This window comes from Nematolebias whitei, chromosome 8 (genome assembly GCF_014905685.2).
Source record: "Nematolebias whitei isolate Nwh7 chromosome 8, NemWhi1, whole genome shotgun sequence".
In the NCBI taxonomy this organism is placed as follows: Eukaryota; Metazoa; Chordata; class Actinopteri; order Cyprinodontiformes; family Rivulidae; genus Nematolebias; species Nematolebias whitei.
Window position 1 is genome coordinate 26,880,808 of NC_056505.1, and position 17,156 is coordinate 26,897,963.

The following is a 17,156-nucleotide window of genomic DNA, read 5'->3' on the forward strand; positions in this document are numbered from 1 at the left end:
CGTGTCGCGTCGCAGAGAGGAGAGCAGGAGATGATCGAAGCATCGATCCGAACACGTGCGGCTGAGCTCGGAGTCCTCGCGCCACCTGCTGACGGAGCGGAGCAGCGCGCGCCAATCAGGAGGAGCGGCTGTCACGCGCTGACACAGGTGTGGGAGGGCCGCTAATTAAAGATAAGGAACAGTGAACTGGGAGGTAAACTGTTATTCATCAATGGTTTCGGTTTATTTATTAACAAGGACATTGTAGACCACATTAATACACGTTTAAAATACTAATATTAGTATATTAGTGTTATAATAATAATATTGGAGTTAGTATATTATTACAATGGGTTAATATTCAGAGTTAGCCTATCGGAAAATTACAAAAGGAAAAGTGGCTCGAAACAAACTTAGTTTTGAGAAATTAGTTAAAAATCTTAATTTAGGGCAGCATGGTGGCGCAGTTTGTAGAGCTGCTGCCTCTCAGCAAGAAGGTCGACAGACCGAATCCCGGTCAGGGGCCTTTCTGGGTGGAGTTTGCATGTTTCTCTCTGTGCTGTATGGGTTTCCTCCCACAGACCAAAAACATGCATGTTAGGCTGACTGGTAACTCTAATTGTTCCTAGGTGTGAGAGAGTGAATGGTTGTTTGTCTCGTTTGATGGATTTGGACCTGTGCAGTGTGTACTTGGACCTGTGCCTTTTGCACAGTGATGGCTGGACATGGGTACCAGTGACCCCCATGACCCAAAAAGGAAGAAGCGGGTAAAAGATAATGGATGGATGGATGTCTCAGGAGGTTATGCCTCCCCACAGGGCTGAAGTAGGACTCGTTTTCAGCCCTGGAGTTTCATGCCCCAGACTAGCCCACGTTAGATCACCACCTATTATTATTGAAATCATGTAATTATAACTTTACATCAGGGGTGATTCTAGAATCTGCCCTTTAGGGGCGCTTTCAGTCCCCAGTGCTGACGATGGCTCTTGACTTGAACAATGCGGTGGCCACTGGCATAAGAACCATTTCAGTTCAATTCAATTCAGTTTATTTATTTGTAATGTGTGTGTGTGTGGGGGGGGGGGGGGGTCTAGGGTTCCTCCCCCAGACATTTTTGAATAAAGTAGATGCCATTTCGTGTCTTCTGGTGTATTTTAATAGGTTATTTAACATCTAGTTTTACCTACACAGGTTAACACTTGATTCAATAACTATTTTAGAGTTCAATTCAATTCAATTCAAAAATACTTTATTAATCCCAAAGGGAAATTGTTTGTTGTTGTAACTCGTTATCCTCATTTCATTAAGATACATTATAGATACTGATGGCTGTAGACAGGAAGGATCTCTTGTAAAGGTCCAGCTCACAGTGGATCCTAATAAAATGGCTGCAGATGCTGTCCGATCCGTCCACCCAGACTCAGCTGGCCTCTCAGTTTCCCCCGGGCTGTAGGACCGCCCGAATGCTGGGCTGAACTCCTCCCAGAGCGATGGCCACTCCTCCCAGCAGTCTGCTGAGCTCCTCGTTACTGCGGACAGCCAACTGTAGGTGCCGAGGGACGATCCTGTCATTCCGCTGTCATGAGCCGTGTTTCCTGTTAGTTCCAGGATCTCAGTGGTCAGGCACTCAAGCACAGCTGGCAGGTAGATGAGAATGCATCCACAGAACATCCTTTTCAACTCATTTGAGATTTGGGGCTGTAGTTGAGATATTATTTGAGCTTTTGAGATGTTAATCAGCTGCTGTTGGTTGTAGAAAACTGCCTTGTTGCCATGGTTATGCATCATAACAAAAGTCCAAAACTAAAAAAGTTTCAGTACAAATCCTTCAAGCTGCACAACATCCGATACCAGAGGAAACAATAATCCAAAGAATGTGATTTACATCCAGCAAAAGAGGAATTAAAGTTTCCAAAAGCAAAATCTCAGAACTAATTAATAGTTAATGGCACAACAAGAAGTAGCCTGACCAACAGCTCTCCTTGTGTGAACAGAGCACACTCCACTATTCTCACTTCAGTCACAGTCTAAGAAACACAGTGTAGCCTATGTTAACTTTTAGGGGGGAAATCACTAGCCAATATGAAACAATAATATAATAATAATAATAATAATCACTCCTCCCTACTAATGGCCTAGCATAAAGCAATATGATCATCCATCGTGTTTATTAAGTACCTAATCACAACTCCAGTAGTGGGCTAGGTCTACTTTAACATTACCCAATTGTACGGTCAAGAGACAAACATGTAACATTAACACAATATGAACAACATCCACAAATTGTTTCTATAAGAACTTTTTTTTTTTCCTTTCAGCTGCTCCCTTCTTCAGGGGTTGCCACAGCGAACTAAGTCTCACGAAGACTTGGCAATTATTTTTACACAGGATGCCCTTCCTGACGCAATCACAGACCACCAAGTTACCACAGCCCTCTGTGTGGTGCAGAGAGCTGCTATCTAGGGCGCCTGGGGGAGCAGATGATGGGGTTAAGGGCCTTGCTCAAGGGCCCAGAGTGGGGCAAAGGAGGGTGGAGGCAGGTGTGGGTGTTTTACATATCCCACCTTCATTTTGATGCTGTTGGTACCGGGAGTTGAACCGACGATCTTCCAATCACAGGTCCACCTTCTCTAACCTCTGCTACACCACTCCCTCTATTGTTTCTATAAGAACGTTATCAAATATTTTCCGTGAACTGTAAGATTGCTTCGCTCACGAGGAAATGTACCCCATGGTGAGCTAACTTTGGACAAACAAACAAACAAAGATAGCTGTAATGTGGAGGTAGTGAAGCTCACAGTGTTTAGTGAGGCATTTCTGCCTTATTAGCCAACATTAAGGCAATAAGGACAGGAAAAAAAAAATCTAAGCTACTAATCTCAAAAAGTTAAGTCTGGTCCTCTGAACGGATTCATAAAAACAAAAAACTGTGGAAATTTTTGTCTTTCATCCAAAAGACTTCTTCAGTCTAAGCTACTATTGACCTGAGTTACATTTGCATGCCGCAGAGCGACACAGGGCAAGAACTTACAGTGAAATTCAGTATGTAAGAGAGTAAACTTTACATTACACAACCTATTAAACATGTTGTACAAAATCAGTTTAGTTTTAACAAAGACTAAACTTATGCAACCAGAAGTTACAGCATATATCTCCATATAAAACACACAAAACAAAGCACAGTTAGCTTTAAGCATTAGCCTTTAATTTAACCATTAACCATACAATCTAATTATGACAGAAACTGGAATATTTACCTGCAGTTACCTTCGTACAGATGAACATGTGGTAGCTACAACTTCTTGAAATCCGCTGCTCATGGGGTCGGCCGCCAGCTTTTTACATTTTTCCAAACTCTGTTTAGTTTTTGAAATGGAATAAACTGTATTCCACCCTCTAAAGCATATGTGTCAAACTCAAGGCCTGGGGGCCAAATGTGGCCCTCGTTGACATCTTATCTGGCCCCCCAAGATGTTGTTTTAAATGTAAAATACTTTTATCACTTTAGTTTTTTTCAACATTGATTATGATGTAAAGTGCAACAGAGAACGTCAAATGAGACCAATCAAACTCTTGTTGAGGAACCTGCAACCAAGAAAAGATGTTGTGTATCTAACTTGAGTTAATGTAGATTCTGAAACTGGCCCTTAGTTTGAAAAAAGTTTTAATTTTGGCCCCCTTTTGTAAGTGGGTTTGACACCCCTGCTCTAAAGGCTCAGTGTAACACGTGCCTGTATTACATTTTTCCCATTGACAATGTTTAACCATATTTTTCTGATGATTCTTCATGAAATCCCTCTGACCATGGGCTGCATATCTGCAGGTAAGGGGCGTTTACCTTTGGGACAAATGGAGGTCGCCAATTGGGCAGTTGCTGACACACCTACTGGATTGACTGACACGTGGCCTAGAGAGGGTCGGACTTGTGCAAATAAAAATAAAAAACGAGAGCTGCCAGTTGAGGCGGGGCGGTCCTGGTGCAGCGGTAGCAGTGTTGTGTTTTTCTGTTATTAATAAAAAGTTTAAAAAAAAAAAAACTGAGTCCTGCCCTGCAGCCCATGAATCAGACCGGCCCATCAGGAAATGTCCCGGTCCTCTCGATTAGCCATTCCACTCCATTTTCAGTGGCCCCCACATGGTCACCCCACTAAAACATTCCTGGAGGCACCACTGCTTGCAAACACAAATAGCTGCTGCAGTAGCAGCTAGCTGTGACACTTCTCATGCTGCTGAAGGTATTTCTGAAAATTCAGCCAACGTTTTGACTTGAAAAAAAGCAGAGAAAACACAGAAATAATGAGGGCTGCATTCCACTTCTGCAGCTGTGCATGCTGCTTGGTCTGTGTTTACAAGCAGAGCTTCTTCTAAATGGAATGCAGCCATCATCATTACACCTGCGCTGTCCTTACACATTAAAGGCAAAATATCTGCGTGAAGCAGGTCAACTTAATGTTTTGTAGTTGTTTCAATGCAGCAGCAGTCCTCTTCTGTCTTCATCCCACTTGGCTGTAAGCTTTTTAATTCAGTTACAATTGTCTATTTTTTCAAGCTGAGGTCATTCAAAGTACAGTCTACAACAGATAATAATTGTCCATACATTTTCCACAGAAACTTTCAACAAGTAACACTCGCTACTCTCATTTTAATGACTGACAGCTAAACCGATGAGTTTATTAAAACAAGTCAGTAATACAATAAAATGTAACTGCCTGTCAAATCTTCTTTGTCCAGTAAAACAAAAGAATTAGGCTCCAAAAAGCTAGCAAAAAGCATATTGTGTAATTAAAATTCTAACTCATTCATTTTAAATATATGCCTATCTTAATTTTAAATAAGCTGTTTTTTCCATACTGAGCATGTTTGTGGAGGTTGAAGTAAAAAAACAAAAACATTGTATATGAGAATTCTCCATAAAGAAAATGCATTCATGTTTTTTGCTGCAGAATACATTTTAAAACGCAGCACATATGATCCTGCTTGGTCGTTTTTTGGATGTGTCTGTTATGCAAAAAACAAATTTGAGTTTTATAGTCAATTCCAAGCATCAGTAAAATGTTATACCGTTTATATTTTGTGCCACATTTAACCGGGCGTGTAATCTATTACACCTTAAGCTGGTTTTATTATCATGCAACACAATAAACACAGCAACACAATGCTTGCAGTCTCACTCTGTAATATTTAATAAAATCTTTTATAAATTGCGTACCATGTATATGCAATACAATGGATTTATTTAACAAATATATATATTATCCTTTCAGTTTTATAAACTGTTACAATCTGTACAATCGTCTACTAAATTAGATTGTTTTTACAGTGAAACTGTCACATTAAAATAAGATATGAACGAGGTGTTCTAGTTAGTGACAACTTGTCAAAAATATTCTGGCACATAGAGGATTTATTTTGTAAAACTGTTTTCAAAGTGTTAATCCAGAGAGAAAATGTTGTAAAAGCAGCAAACATGAAGTGAGCTGTGGACAGCTGAACAGAAGCATGTGGTTAAAGGTTCATTTCTGCACAAACAGCATGAATCAGTCACTTCATTGGATCTTTTCATCATCTGCTGAGTTGATTTTATCTGTTCAACACAACAGCTGTAAGATTCACAGAGGCCTGACATTTTATACAAAGGCATTCTTTTACAGAACAAAACATGTTGGCTTTACGTATTTTTTTCTGCCCTCTCCATTAGGTTTTTTTTTTCTTTTCTAATATTACACTGCAAACATCCATAAACCAGAACATGTATTTTCAGATGATCTTTCTGTGGTTTCTTCAAAAAACTGCTGCAGGTGTTTTCAAAGATCTGAAAGAAAGTCTGGGGGGAAATAGTTCAAAAGATTAATATTCCAACAAAATGTTAAACAAAACGAGAAAATATTCATTTTTCTGGGTGTGGAAACGCAGTGTGAACGCTGAGTGCTGAATGACTTCTCCAAAATTTGCAGAAGATAAAACTGAGTTGTCAAAGCTAAAACACACAAAAACACCAGCTGAAAGCTAACTGTAGCCGAGCTCACTCAGCATTCACACAATATTCCTCATTCTGTTCTCCCAGCAGTGGTATGTGATGGCACGGTGACAACTTAAAGCTGAGTGCAGCAGTGGGTCGTATCAGAACCTCTGAGGGAACCGTGATGTTCTGTGGGAAGGAATGCAAACTTCCTGCAGCTGCAAATAGTTGTGGTACAAAATAAAAGATCCAGTATGGGCATCTGAACAGGCCCGTCAGCATTCATCTGTTCCTCTCACGTGATGTGTTTGAAAACTCACTTCGCATGTCTCTGTGTAAACACGCACACACTCAAACACGCACGTTCCGTAGGTGTGCATACATGCAGGGAGGTGAGGAGTGAAACCACATTTTGTTCCGCCCTTCTCTTTCAGGAACAGTGTGAACATGCAGGCCCTGCTGAGTTAACGCAGGACATTTTCATCTGATAGGCTCGTGTCAGTCCCGATGGACGGCTGCAGGCAGTGAAGTGAGGAAGTCAAACCGGTGCTACGTAATTCCCAGGAAAAGTCCCAAAAGCACGGGTCCGATCTGACGTACCTGCATAGAGCAGAAAATGTGTCACATCAACAGAAACCAGTTAAATAAACGAGCATTTCTTGAAGGAATGGTATCACCCACATTATACCAGTTGTTACTTTCTGAAAGTTTCAATAAAACCTATCCAGAGCTTCATTTTGGTGACAGATGGACAAAAACATCTGACCAGTCCCCCCCCCCCAATCTGCTACAACCGTATGTCCCACCATGTTCCCTGAGGTCAGTGGACCAGTTGCTCCTCACAGTTCCAGGATCTCGTCTTAAGTGCAGAGGTGACAGGGCCTTCTCTGTAGCAGGACCAAGACTTTGGAACGAGTTACCTCTGCTTGTCAGACAGGCCCCCTCCCTCTCGGTTTTCAAGTCCTGTTTAAAAACCCACTACTATTTGGTAGCTTTCAACACCAGAGGATCTGTGTTTTTATCCTGTACGCTCCTCACTGGTTTGTCGTCATTACCTGCATCGTTTTTATGTCTATATTCTGATTTACTTCATTTTGTATATTGCTTTGTGTGTTACCTGTTGTTTTGTCTGTACAGCACTTTGGTTGGTCTTGTAGCTGTTTTAAGTGCTCTATAAATAAAGTGGTATGGTATGGATGTTTGTGTAAAAAAATAACTGCAATGTTACATAGTGTCCACCAGAGGGAGATCTACAATGTGTTATTAAACCTAACATACAAATGATTGAGCACAGTCCTCTGAGAGGTTGCAGTGACACTTTTACTACTTTTTGTGTTTCATCATCTGTGTTGATACCTAAAACTAAAACTTGAATGTTTTTATCTTGTCATTTTTTTTCGAATCAAGAAAAAAATCCACAGAACGATATTAGCTTTCTTTCAAGTGATTTAAAATCCAAAACCCTTTACCTACAAACCAGCCGTCATCACATTTCTCCATCACTTGCACAATGTCTCCTTCCCTAAGCTCCAGCTCGTCTAAATTCTGAGGGTTGTAGTTGTAAATCGCCTTGTACCTAAAACAGACGACAAACGAGTCAAAGCGGGAGTTGTACCGAAGTTGCAGCAGTCGTTTTGTTTTCAGTGTGAGAAAGGCCGACGCACGGTTGGCGTTGCAGCATCGTTGAACCAGGGCTGCTCTGTGGCTGAGAGTTGATGCGCGGATTAGAGGGGACGATCTGAGGTGCACCCTGGGAAAAAGAACAACTTTATGTCACGCATTACATCGTAATTAATAATGAGCCGTGTTCCGTGAGCACGAACAGGCAGAAGGCAGGTGTGGACATGCCGTGACTCTGTCAGACCTGTGAGGGATCAGTGGGGGCTCCTGCTCTGTGCACAGAGGAAGACGGCTGATAGGAACCTGCTCTAACTGTGGAGCTCAGGCCAGCAGAGGGTGGTGCAGCCAGGTGGCTGTTCTGGTTGGTGGGTGAAGCCATTCTGAAGGTGCTGTCAGGAGAACGATTGCGTGTCTGGATGGGGGAGCGTGACTGTGAGGCAGGGCTGCCGTATAGAACAGGTGAGGACAGTTTAACTGGGGAGTGCTCGGGTCGGGGGCTCAGTGAAGCGGGAGAGAACGGGGTGTGCAGCGCGAGTCCTGGACTCTGCAGTCCAGGAGAGATGGGAGACAAGGGGCTCGATGGGAGGTCGTCCGTGGAGTATTTGGTGCGGGGCATCTTGTTGACCTGCACGTAACTGGCGGGGAAGATGCCGCTCCGGCTTGTCCCAGAGATCCTGCCCTCCAGCCACTTATCGTCCACTTGTCTGGTTATACTGATCACCTCGCCCTGGAGGAGAACAGAACTTTGAAATGTCATGTCGCAACATTTTAAAAGCAAAACATTTTTAAAATGTTAGAAAAGAAACAACAAAACTAAAGGACACGTCAGAGAAAACAGCAAGGAGAAACCTCCCAACAAAACCCGACATACAACTATTCTTCCATGAGAGCAGGAAAATTATAACACTTTTATACACAATGACATATGTTTTGTTGTTAAACCATAGAGCTTCAAATGTGATTGTGTTCTGAAATATGTTTTTTTATATTATTTTTCTTGCTCTTATTTTAACTTTTTTTCTGCATATTTTATGCTTTGTGCTCCATTCTGTTGCTTATGTTTTCCTAAATATTGTTTGTGGTTCGTGCACATACTGTACAATCTACACACTAATGTACAGATATATTTATAATTTAAGCAATATGCCTATGCACACCCAAATAAATATATAAATGTAAGCACTGTGAAAAGTTTAATGCTAAATTGAATGTTTTAGTTCATCTTCAACAGCCAAAGGAAGCAGATGTTGTTGCATCATACAAATAATACGATGTTTTAAAGCAACTAAATATTGCACGATCAATCTGACCTCATCTGTTTGCTGAAAACGCACTCTTCCTTTGACTAAATCTTCTATATTTGCACATGTGCATCACTAAATACTCAGAGTGTGCCGCTGTTCTCAGACTTTAAGCTATTTCATTTTATTTCATAGAGTGGGAGTGAGCCAAATATTTAATTTTTTTACTTTTACATATTTTGTTGTCTTTTTTATGTATTATTTAGGGACTCTGAGCCCAAGAGTTTTATTGCAGCAAATATAAAACTTGACTGTTTTTACTGACTAATATTATGTGCATGAAACACAACTATAATATCTTATGCAAAGATCCTCAGATCCTTGTGAACCTGAGAGGTTTTTCTTTTTTTTAACTCTTGCTTTGTGAGGATATATTTTAGATTTAATGTTTAACAGAAAAAAAAAAAATCATACTGAGATTTATTATCAGTGTTCCTCAGATATGAGTTCCTGTAAGTAAACTGTGGAAAATTATGTTTGGTTCTTTAACCGTTGGTTAATTTTAATGGGAATATTTTACAAGAATATATTCACATCTCATCAGAGTCTCCTGTTAGTGCTACTCTAAATAATTGTGCATCCCTGCCGAGACAAAGACTGGCTTCACACAGCAACATATAGTTTTGATCCCGTGCAGATTAAACAAACAGCCCGTGACTTTTTAATAACTTTCAGCAACACTGGTGGGGGTGGAGGGTGGGGGGTTGACACAGTGTGTCAACCTTTCATATACATGTTGGAAACAGAGCTGTTTAGAGTATTTATGAAATGTCAAAACTATTTGAAATTGCGAGAAAATACTCAAGTAAATACACAGAAACCTTATATACAATCTTATTTATAACTAATTGCATGCCTACAAGATTAATTAAAAAGAACAATCCATCTGAATAACTTCTTCTGCAGCGACATAAAATAACCAGCAAAGAGTAGAAATCACTCACTTTACGAAACGAAAGTTCAACCGGGAGGTCGGCGTTGAAGTTATACAGAGCCACAGCTTCCCCGTACTCCAACACCTGCAGGGTAGGAGACCTGAGAGGAGTCGGCTTCTCTGTAGGAAGCAGAATCTAAGAAAGGCACGAGTTGTTACTCAAGCAGCACAACATTAATAATCTGTTAGCAGCTTCACACGAGACGGATCAACTAATTCACCTCCACGTAAGAAGTGGGGAAAATACCAGCTCGTCCATGATGCTCTCCTTCAAACCAGTTGGCATCGACCTGCCTGTGGATGTAAATGATGTCGCCTTTCTGCAGCGGCAGCTCTCTGAACGGAGGAGGAAGCTTGTATCTAAGATTTGTTTACAACCGGAAGTGTTGGACAGAAAACAAGTCGTCACATCGTCTTGAACTCACTTGGGCGACTGCGCCTTGAAGTTAAACTTGGCTCTTGCAGCTTTCATCTAGAAACAAAGAGCAAATAGTTTGATCATTTTGGTAAATTCATGTTCGCCTCGTGGAAAGGTGCTCCTTAAAGCATGTTCCTAACTCTTTTAAGTTGCAACAAAGTTGCTCAAACTTGCCTTTTTCTCTTCTTTTTTGGAAGGCAGCTCCATGATGTCATTTGCAGGCGAAAGACGCTCTACTGTTCAACACAACAGCAACACAAAGGTATGAGAAATGCCCTCTTTTGTTCTGCTAACTTGTTTTTAAGTGCGTTGCCACGCAGAAGCCATTACAGACTTTTAACAGCTTCAAAAGGGACCTTAAATTACCAGGAAAAACAACTGGTTTGCTAATCTTTAATCAGGTCTTCCAAGTTTCACTTCCTATGTTTGTGGGCTTCCTCCCCACCCATCCACAGCTGTGTCTATAGGAAGAGACTTTCCACGGCCTCGCGGGCCTCCTCTAACGAGGGAGGAGACAACAGGAGCAATAAAGTAGAACCATGAGACCATCAGGTGTTGCATTACTTTGAGCTTTTATCAAATCTATTAAATCAGTGGACAGAGGGACAGTCTGTTCAAGAGAGAACAGCTCATGAACAGTTCTGGCAGTGAAAGCAACATTAATATGTGTTTTTATTGTCCAGATGGGAATTAAAACTTGTTTTCTACCATGTGCAGGAGCAGATGTCAATGATGAGCCACCAGAATGCTGAACAGGCTGCTTTGACGCTGATAAACTGCTGAAAAGAGAGAGGAAAAAAGAGAGGAAGGCATGAAAGTTTTTATTTCTTTATCTGTTTCCCAGTCAGAGGATGACAACAGACAGCACAGCTGGAAACAGCAGCAGGTTTTCTGTGCAGCTCATCTGTCTGCAGCTGTTTTTTTTTAACACAATGGAAGAGGAAGAAACAGATCATCAGTTAAAGAGGAGAGCTGGAGTCCTCGCACTGAAAATCTGGATTCAATGAGCTTTAATCATGTCTGTCCATTCATGATCAGGATAAAGAGTCTGAGGAGAAAGAGGAAAGAATGAACCAGGCCTCGCTGGTTTGTTTCCATGTTTGTTTTACATATATCCAGACAGCATTGTTGCTGTATGTTTGAAATGCACACATCTTCAGTGAAATCCCCTCAGGATTTGGAAAAGATCACAATCCACCGAGCTCAGTTTAGCAAACAGCATGATGAATCCTCCAAGAATGTGTTACGCTCAAGGTGAGAAATGTGCCCTCCCGTCTGAAGTTTGAAGCAACTAACACAAAACTTAGCTCACAAAAACCACGTAACCGTCTAACTTTGCCAGCTAATAAAGTGAGTGTTGAGTTGTAATCCTTGGATTCCTAAAGCAGCAGGAGGACTTCAGTCATTTCTGCAACGCAATGACGCAACAGATTAGGAGGAGGGGGCAGCTGCGTTCAGAGGAGGTGATCAACCCTGGATTTCTTGTTAAAAATGATGTGAAAATGACCATATAAGTAGCCAGCAGGCTTACATCATCTACATTTGTCTGTACTCGTCCACCTCCTGCAGAAAACTCCTCATTTTAACGGAAACAGGAGCATGATGTCACAGTTTTGTAATCCCCAGCGTGTTTTTAACCGTCTCAGTGCTGCAGCTGAGAAGAAAATGTTATTAAATCAAAGGTTCTTGAAGGAAGGCATATTATTGTCTGCTGCCCAGTTTGGCCAAACCTTGAACATATTATTGTAGGAGAATCATGAGAGGGTATGTGTTGGGAATGACTCTCAGCTACCACCACGTCTAATCCAAACTAAAAATCTATCAAACTGATTGAGCTATAGCCATTTTTGTGTTAGCTACTGTGGATTAGCTGTGGTGGTCGTTTTTAACTGGATTGTCTCCAAACGTTAATCATTTTTTGAAATGACCAAACTCCAACTCATGATTCGTTTCTCTTTGGTTTCCATGGTAACTACCCATTAGTCCCTGATTAGTTCCTCTTCATTTACAAGGTAACTATACAGTAGTCCCCCAGTAAGGCTTGGCTATGTGTTCCCCAGTAAGTACTGGTTAACTACCCATTAGTTCCTGATTTGTTTCTCTTTGGTTTCCATGGTAACTATCCATTAGTTCCTGATTAGTTCTTCTTCGTTTCCCAGGTAATTAACCAGTAGTCCCTCAATAAGGCTTGGTTGTATGTTCCCCAGTAAGTACTGGTTAACTACCCATTAGTTCCTGAGTCATTTCACTTTGGTTTCCATGGTAACTACCCATTAGCTCCTGATTTGTTTCTCTCTGGTTTCCATGGTAACTATCCATTAGTTCCTGATTAGTTCTTCTTCCACATCCACATGTTGGAAGTGTTGCATGAGAAGACGAAACACGACGACTCAGACTGGTTAACTACCCATTAGTTCCTGATTAGTTCCTCTTTGTTTTCCAGGTAACTAACCAGTAATTCCCTAATAAGGCTTGGCTGTATGTTCCCATTAAGCACTGGTTAACTACCCATTAGCTCCTGAAGCGTTCTCTATAGTAGTAAATCAAATTTTGTGTACCTTATTGTAAACTGTTACCCGCTCATCTACCACACCAAATTTTAGCTCAATATCGGTAAAATTGACAGCGTGAAGCCATGTTTGTGTCTTTTGAGGGGAGTTGGCTGTGGCGGCCATCTTGAACCAGCTTGACTCCAAAAATTAATAAATCCAATGATTAATTTCTGGGAGTTTCATTCAAATCTGCTCAGAAGTTCATGCGATGTTTTACAAAGAGAAAGAGTTGACTCTCATAGTTATTAAAATGATGAATGTTGTTGAAATAAAAAAAACGCTGTTCAAAACATAAATAGATGAGTTATAATCAGGCTAATGGAGCTGTCTGTTGTGATCATGTGGTGTTTGTCACTAACCTGTGGTTGGTAGAGCCGGTCTTTGGAGCAGGACCTGGACTTCTGCTTCTGGCCTCCTGCAAGCAGAGAGAACTTTAAACCACAGTTTGTTTCCTGCAGCTCCACTCAGCCTTCTGCCTCATAGTTTAGAGGAAATCTCACAACAACTCAGACAAAGTAGAGGTGCTGACCACTCCCAACCCAGCTGAGAAATCCCCTGGGTCCTATCCTCCTCAGCTTGGATCAGCACCACTCTTGGTTTGTCAGAGCTGTGGCTCATTTCTTAAGAACCGTCCACAGGGCTGACTCAGTCCCATAAAACAAACATGTAGGAGAGTTTTTGGCAAGTTTCTGCAGAACTCAAAGGAGAAGTGGCAAACAGTGTTATCAGAAGGTGATCTAAGGAAAACAGGTCTTTGTGGTTTTTGGCAATCAGGTCTGTGTTTGGTGCTGGCAGCAAGTCATGAGGAAATCAGATGAATCAGAGTGAACAGGTCAACCAGGTCAGACAGCAGGCAGTGACAGCTTTCACTGGCCATGCGGGGGGTATCATGGTTGGAACTGGAAAGAGAGAGGAGGTTTGGAGGGGGGTGGTGCTTCAGCAGAGAGAGAGAGCGAGAGAGAGAGTCGGTAGGGGGGCTCAGTACCTCACCCCGGCCTCGACGCTGCTTCTTCTGGGAAAGCGTCCTCTCCAGGCCCTGAATCTCCGAGTCCAGCTCAGCCTCGAAGCGGCTCAGCTCAGACGCCAGGCTGGCCTGAGCCCCAGCAAAGGTGGAATACAAGAATAAAACACCAGAGTCTGGAGATCTGGGCCTCTACTGGCCCTTTTAAACTTACAAGATTACCTATTTTTAAGGGGATTAAGAAATGTTTTAATTTGTCGTTTGTTGTAGATGCTCACCTCAATGGAAAGGGACTTTGGTTTCTCATAATTGGTTTTTGGAGATGAAGGACCCTATAGAAAAAAAAGGGGGGGGGGGGGCGTAGCAGGCATTAATTTAGGCTTGAAACTGAAGCTGAAGCAGCTCATAAACAATAACTAGGTAAAAAATGATAGAGGTACAGACACCTCAATGCTTTAAAAACAGTGCAGGTGTTGTGTGGCTGTTTAGGGGCAAATGTTTCTCATTTCATCACGAGACATGAATAGGTAGTAAAAAGTCACAGTGGTTTTTAAATACCTTTAAAAACTGGTTTCTGAAACTTGTTTTTTCTCCCTTTCAATGTGGGAACAAGTCAACTTTGAACAAGTCAAAGAAAACCTTTATAAAGTTGGTTACATCCACCAAACAGCTATTTCTTTCGTTATATTAATTAACCTTTATATAACCAGGAAAATCCCATTGAGATCCCGGACATCTTTGCCAGGGAGGCCTGGGCCTGAAGGCAGCCCAGCATGCAGGTTTTGGACTGTGCGAGGAAACTGGATTACCCGGAGCAAACCCACACAAAAACGAGGAGAGCATGCAAAGTCCACAAACGTGAGGCAACTGCGCTAACCACTAATCCATAGTACTGCAAGCTCTAACCGATTTAAAAACTAAATCAGAGCTGATCGATTCCCAAGCAGGAAGTATGGTTTGGATCAGTCTCAGAGCAGCTGATCGCTGTCAGGCTACGACAGAAAACAAACATTTCAAACTATCATTTTGTTGCATTTAACAAGCAGAGCTCAAAGTACTGAAAAGTGCCCAAGCTTGCCAGAACTTACTGATGAGGTATAAACCGGCATATTTTTCTCTAATAAGCTCTGCAATAATTCTTTCACTCTACAGAAAAATGACTCTTAGCAGACGATTCTATCAAACATTACTTTAAAAGGCCCTGTCGATGAGAACCACAGACGTCTGCTTCTCCTTTTTTTTTTTTTTTGCAGGATCTTGGCTGAATGCTTCTCTCTGAACGCCAAAGCCTCCCACAGCCAGGAGTCGTCCTGTCTACAAACAGGCTACAATGTCACCGTGAGGCAGCACAACACCTGATATGGTCTGCGGGTTGCTTTTCTAAATGCTGGCCACTGTCGTAAAGAGCAAATGAAACAAGTCCCCATGCTGTGAGCCATTTTACACCCCAACAGGTTAACACCATAATACAAATCACAAGACACATCAGCTCCCATTAGGGGGTGGAAACAAAGATTTCTTTTCTCCAAAAGTGTAGACACAATAGTACAACTTGAACCGAGTTCAGAAACCTCTGAAAAAAACAACTGTTTTGAGATTTCTTTCAGACAAGAAGAGACATAATAATCCCAGCATGAGTCGCGGTCATGCCTAAAGTACATGAATAATGAATGTTTGCAGAAAATGTTTTACAACTAGTGTGTAATGAACAAATGACGCCCTTCCTTGTCTGAAAATCTAAATAGAGATGAAAATCTACAGAATCCTTTGGCTAACAGAAGTGAGCTCACCTCGCCTAAACACTGTGTGGCTTCCACATGTTGGATGTTTTGCGTGAGAAGACGAAACGCAACGACTCAGACTGTAATCCTTAAAAAAGGTGAACAAAGTGCTTCCTGAGATCCTCACAGGGAAAACAGGCTTTATACAGACTTACAGCTGCAACAACACCGAGTGAATTTAAAGCTCAAAGACTTACACTGAAACTTTCTGCAGGAATTAGAGTTATTTTTAAACGTCTGGCTGCATGTGAGGGCGTACCTGACTGTGGCTCTCTGAGGTGGAGCTTCTAATGGGCTCGAAGTCGAATATGCTCCTCGGCTGAGGTTGTCGCTTTGCAGGGTCTGACAACTTATCTACATCCTCGCTCCTGTAACATAACACCCCAACACACACACACACACACACACACACATACACACACATACAGCTTGATTGTGGTTGCCTGTAAAAACAAATTCAAACTTGCCTGTCCCACTGCGCTTGGACAAAGCTTTGGTTGGTATTCACATGAAGTTAGGATCAAATTAACAACTAATTCATTGGTGATTGTCGTGTTTTGTAGAATTGAAAGTATATCGAGGTTAGAACCGCCTGCATTACAGCATATGTGTCCAACTCAAGGCCCGGGGGCCAAATGTGGCCCTCGTTGACAGCTTATCTGGACCCCAAGATGTTGTTTTAAATGTAAAGTACTTTCATCACTTTAATTTTTTTCAGTAATCTTTGATTAAGATGTGAAAACTGCAACAGAGAACGTCAAATGAGACCAATCAAACTCTTGTTGGGGAACCTGCAACCAAGAAAAGATGGAGTATCTAACTTGAGTTAATGTAGATTGTGAAACCGGCACTTAGTTTGAAAAAGGTTTTAATTTTGCCCCCCTTTTGTAAGTGGGTTTGACAAACCTGCATTACAGGGATAGCTCAGATTGTTTGGGTTTATATGAAAATTATCTGATCAGAAATTAAACTCAAATCTATTTTCATGATTTTCTCCAAACTGAGGCTGATCTTAGCGTTATCTACAACAAGTAAGATATTCACTATCCACAATGTTATTAACTTACATTTTAAATATGAATGTTTCTGTTCAGTGCTCTGAGATGACTCCTCTTGTGACTTGGTGCTATATAAATAAAATGAATTGAATGTTTTCCACAGAATCCAACTACCAAAACTAAACATTAAACATTTCTTTATTCCTAAAGTAGAATATTTTCCAATTTATCTCAGATGTATTTATGTACATATGAAGTTTAACACAACAAAAATGTATTGACAATTAAAATGTTCCTATTTGAAACTAGTAAATAAATGAAGAATAAATAAATAACTGAATGAAGAATAAATAAATGAAGAACAAATAAATAAATAAATGAAGAATAAATAAATTAATGAAGAATAAAAAATAAATAAATGAAGAATAAATAAATAAATGAAGAATAAAAAATAAATAAATGAAGAATAAATAAATAAATGAAGACTAAATAAATGAAGAACAAATAAATAAATAAATAAATAAATAAATGAAGAATAAATAAATAAATGAAGAATAAATAAACAAATGATTTATAGATGAATAAATAAATGATAGATAGATAGATGATAGAGATAGATAGATAGATAGATAGATAGATAGATAGATAGATAG

General features: G+C 40.8%; 1 protein-coding gene across 1 annotated transcript in view; it reads right to left on the minus strand.

The window, feature by feature from the left end:
- Window positions 1-6,432: 6,432 nt before the first annotated feature.
- The window catches only part of sorbs3 (sorbin and SH3 domain containing 3), a 111,337-nt gene continuing 100,613 nt past the window's right edge, over window positions 6,433-17,156 (minus strand). Inside the window, exons 8-20 of the mRNA XM_037681122.1 lie at window positions 15,765-15,873; window positions 14,003-14,056; window positions 13,749-13,856; window positions 13,123-13,178; window positions 10,920-10,990; window positions 10,386-10,447; window positions 10,219-10,265; window positions 10,015-10,129; window positions 9,804-9,929; window positions 7,803-8,285; window positions 7,603-7,688; window positions 7,408-7,514; window positions 6,433-6,538 (exon numbers count right to left, since the gene is read on the minus strand). Of these exons, the coding sequence (XP_037537050.1) occupies window positions 6,477-6,538; window positions 7,408-7,514; window positions 7,603-7,688; window positions 7,803-8,285; window positions 9,804-9,929; window positions 10,015-10,129; window positions 10,219-10,265; window positions 10,386-10,447; window positions 10,920-10,990; window positions 13,123-13,178; window positions 13,749-13,856; window positions 14,003-14,056; window positions 15,765-15,873 (1,486 nt within the window). The 3' untranslated portion in view covers window positions 6,433-6,476. The remainder of the gene's footprint in view (window positions 6,539-7,407; window positions 7,515-7,602; window positions 7,689-7,802; window positions 8,286-9,803; window positions 9,930-10,014; window positions 10,130-10,218; window positions 10,266-10,385; window positions 10,448-10,919; window positions 10,991-13,122; window positions 13,179-13,748; window positions 13,857-14,002; window positions 14,057-15,764; window positions 15,874-17,156) is intronic.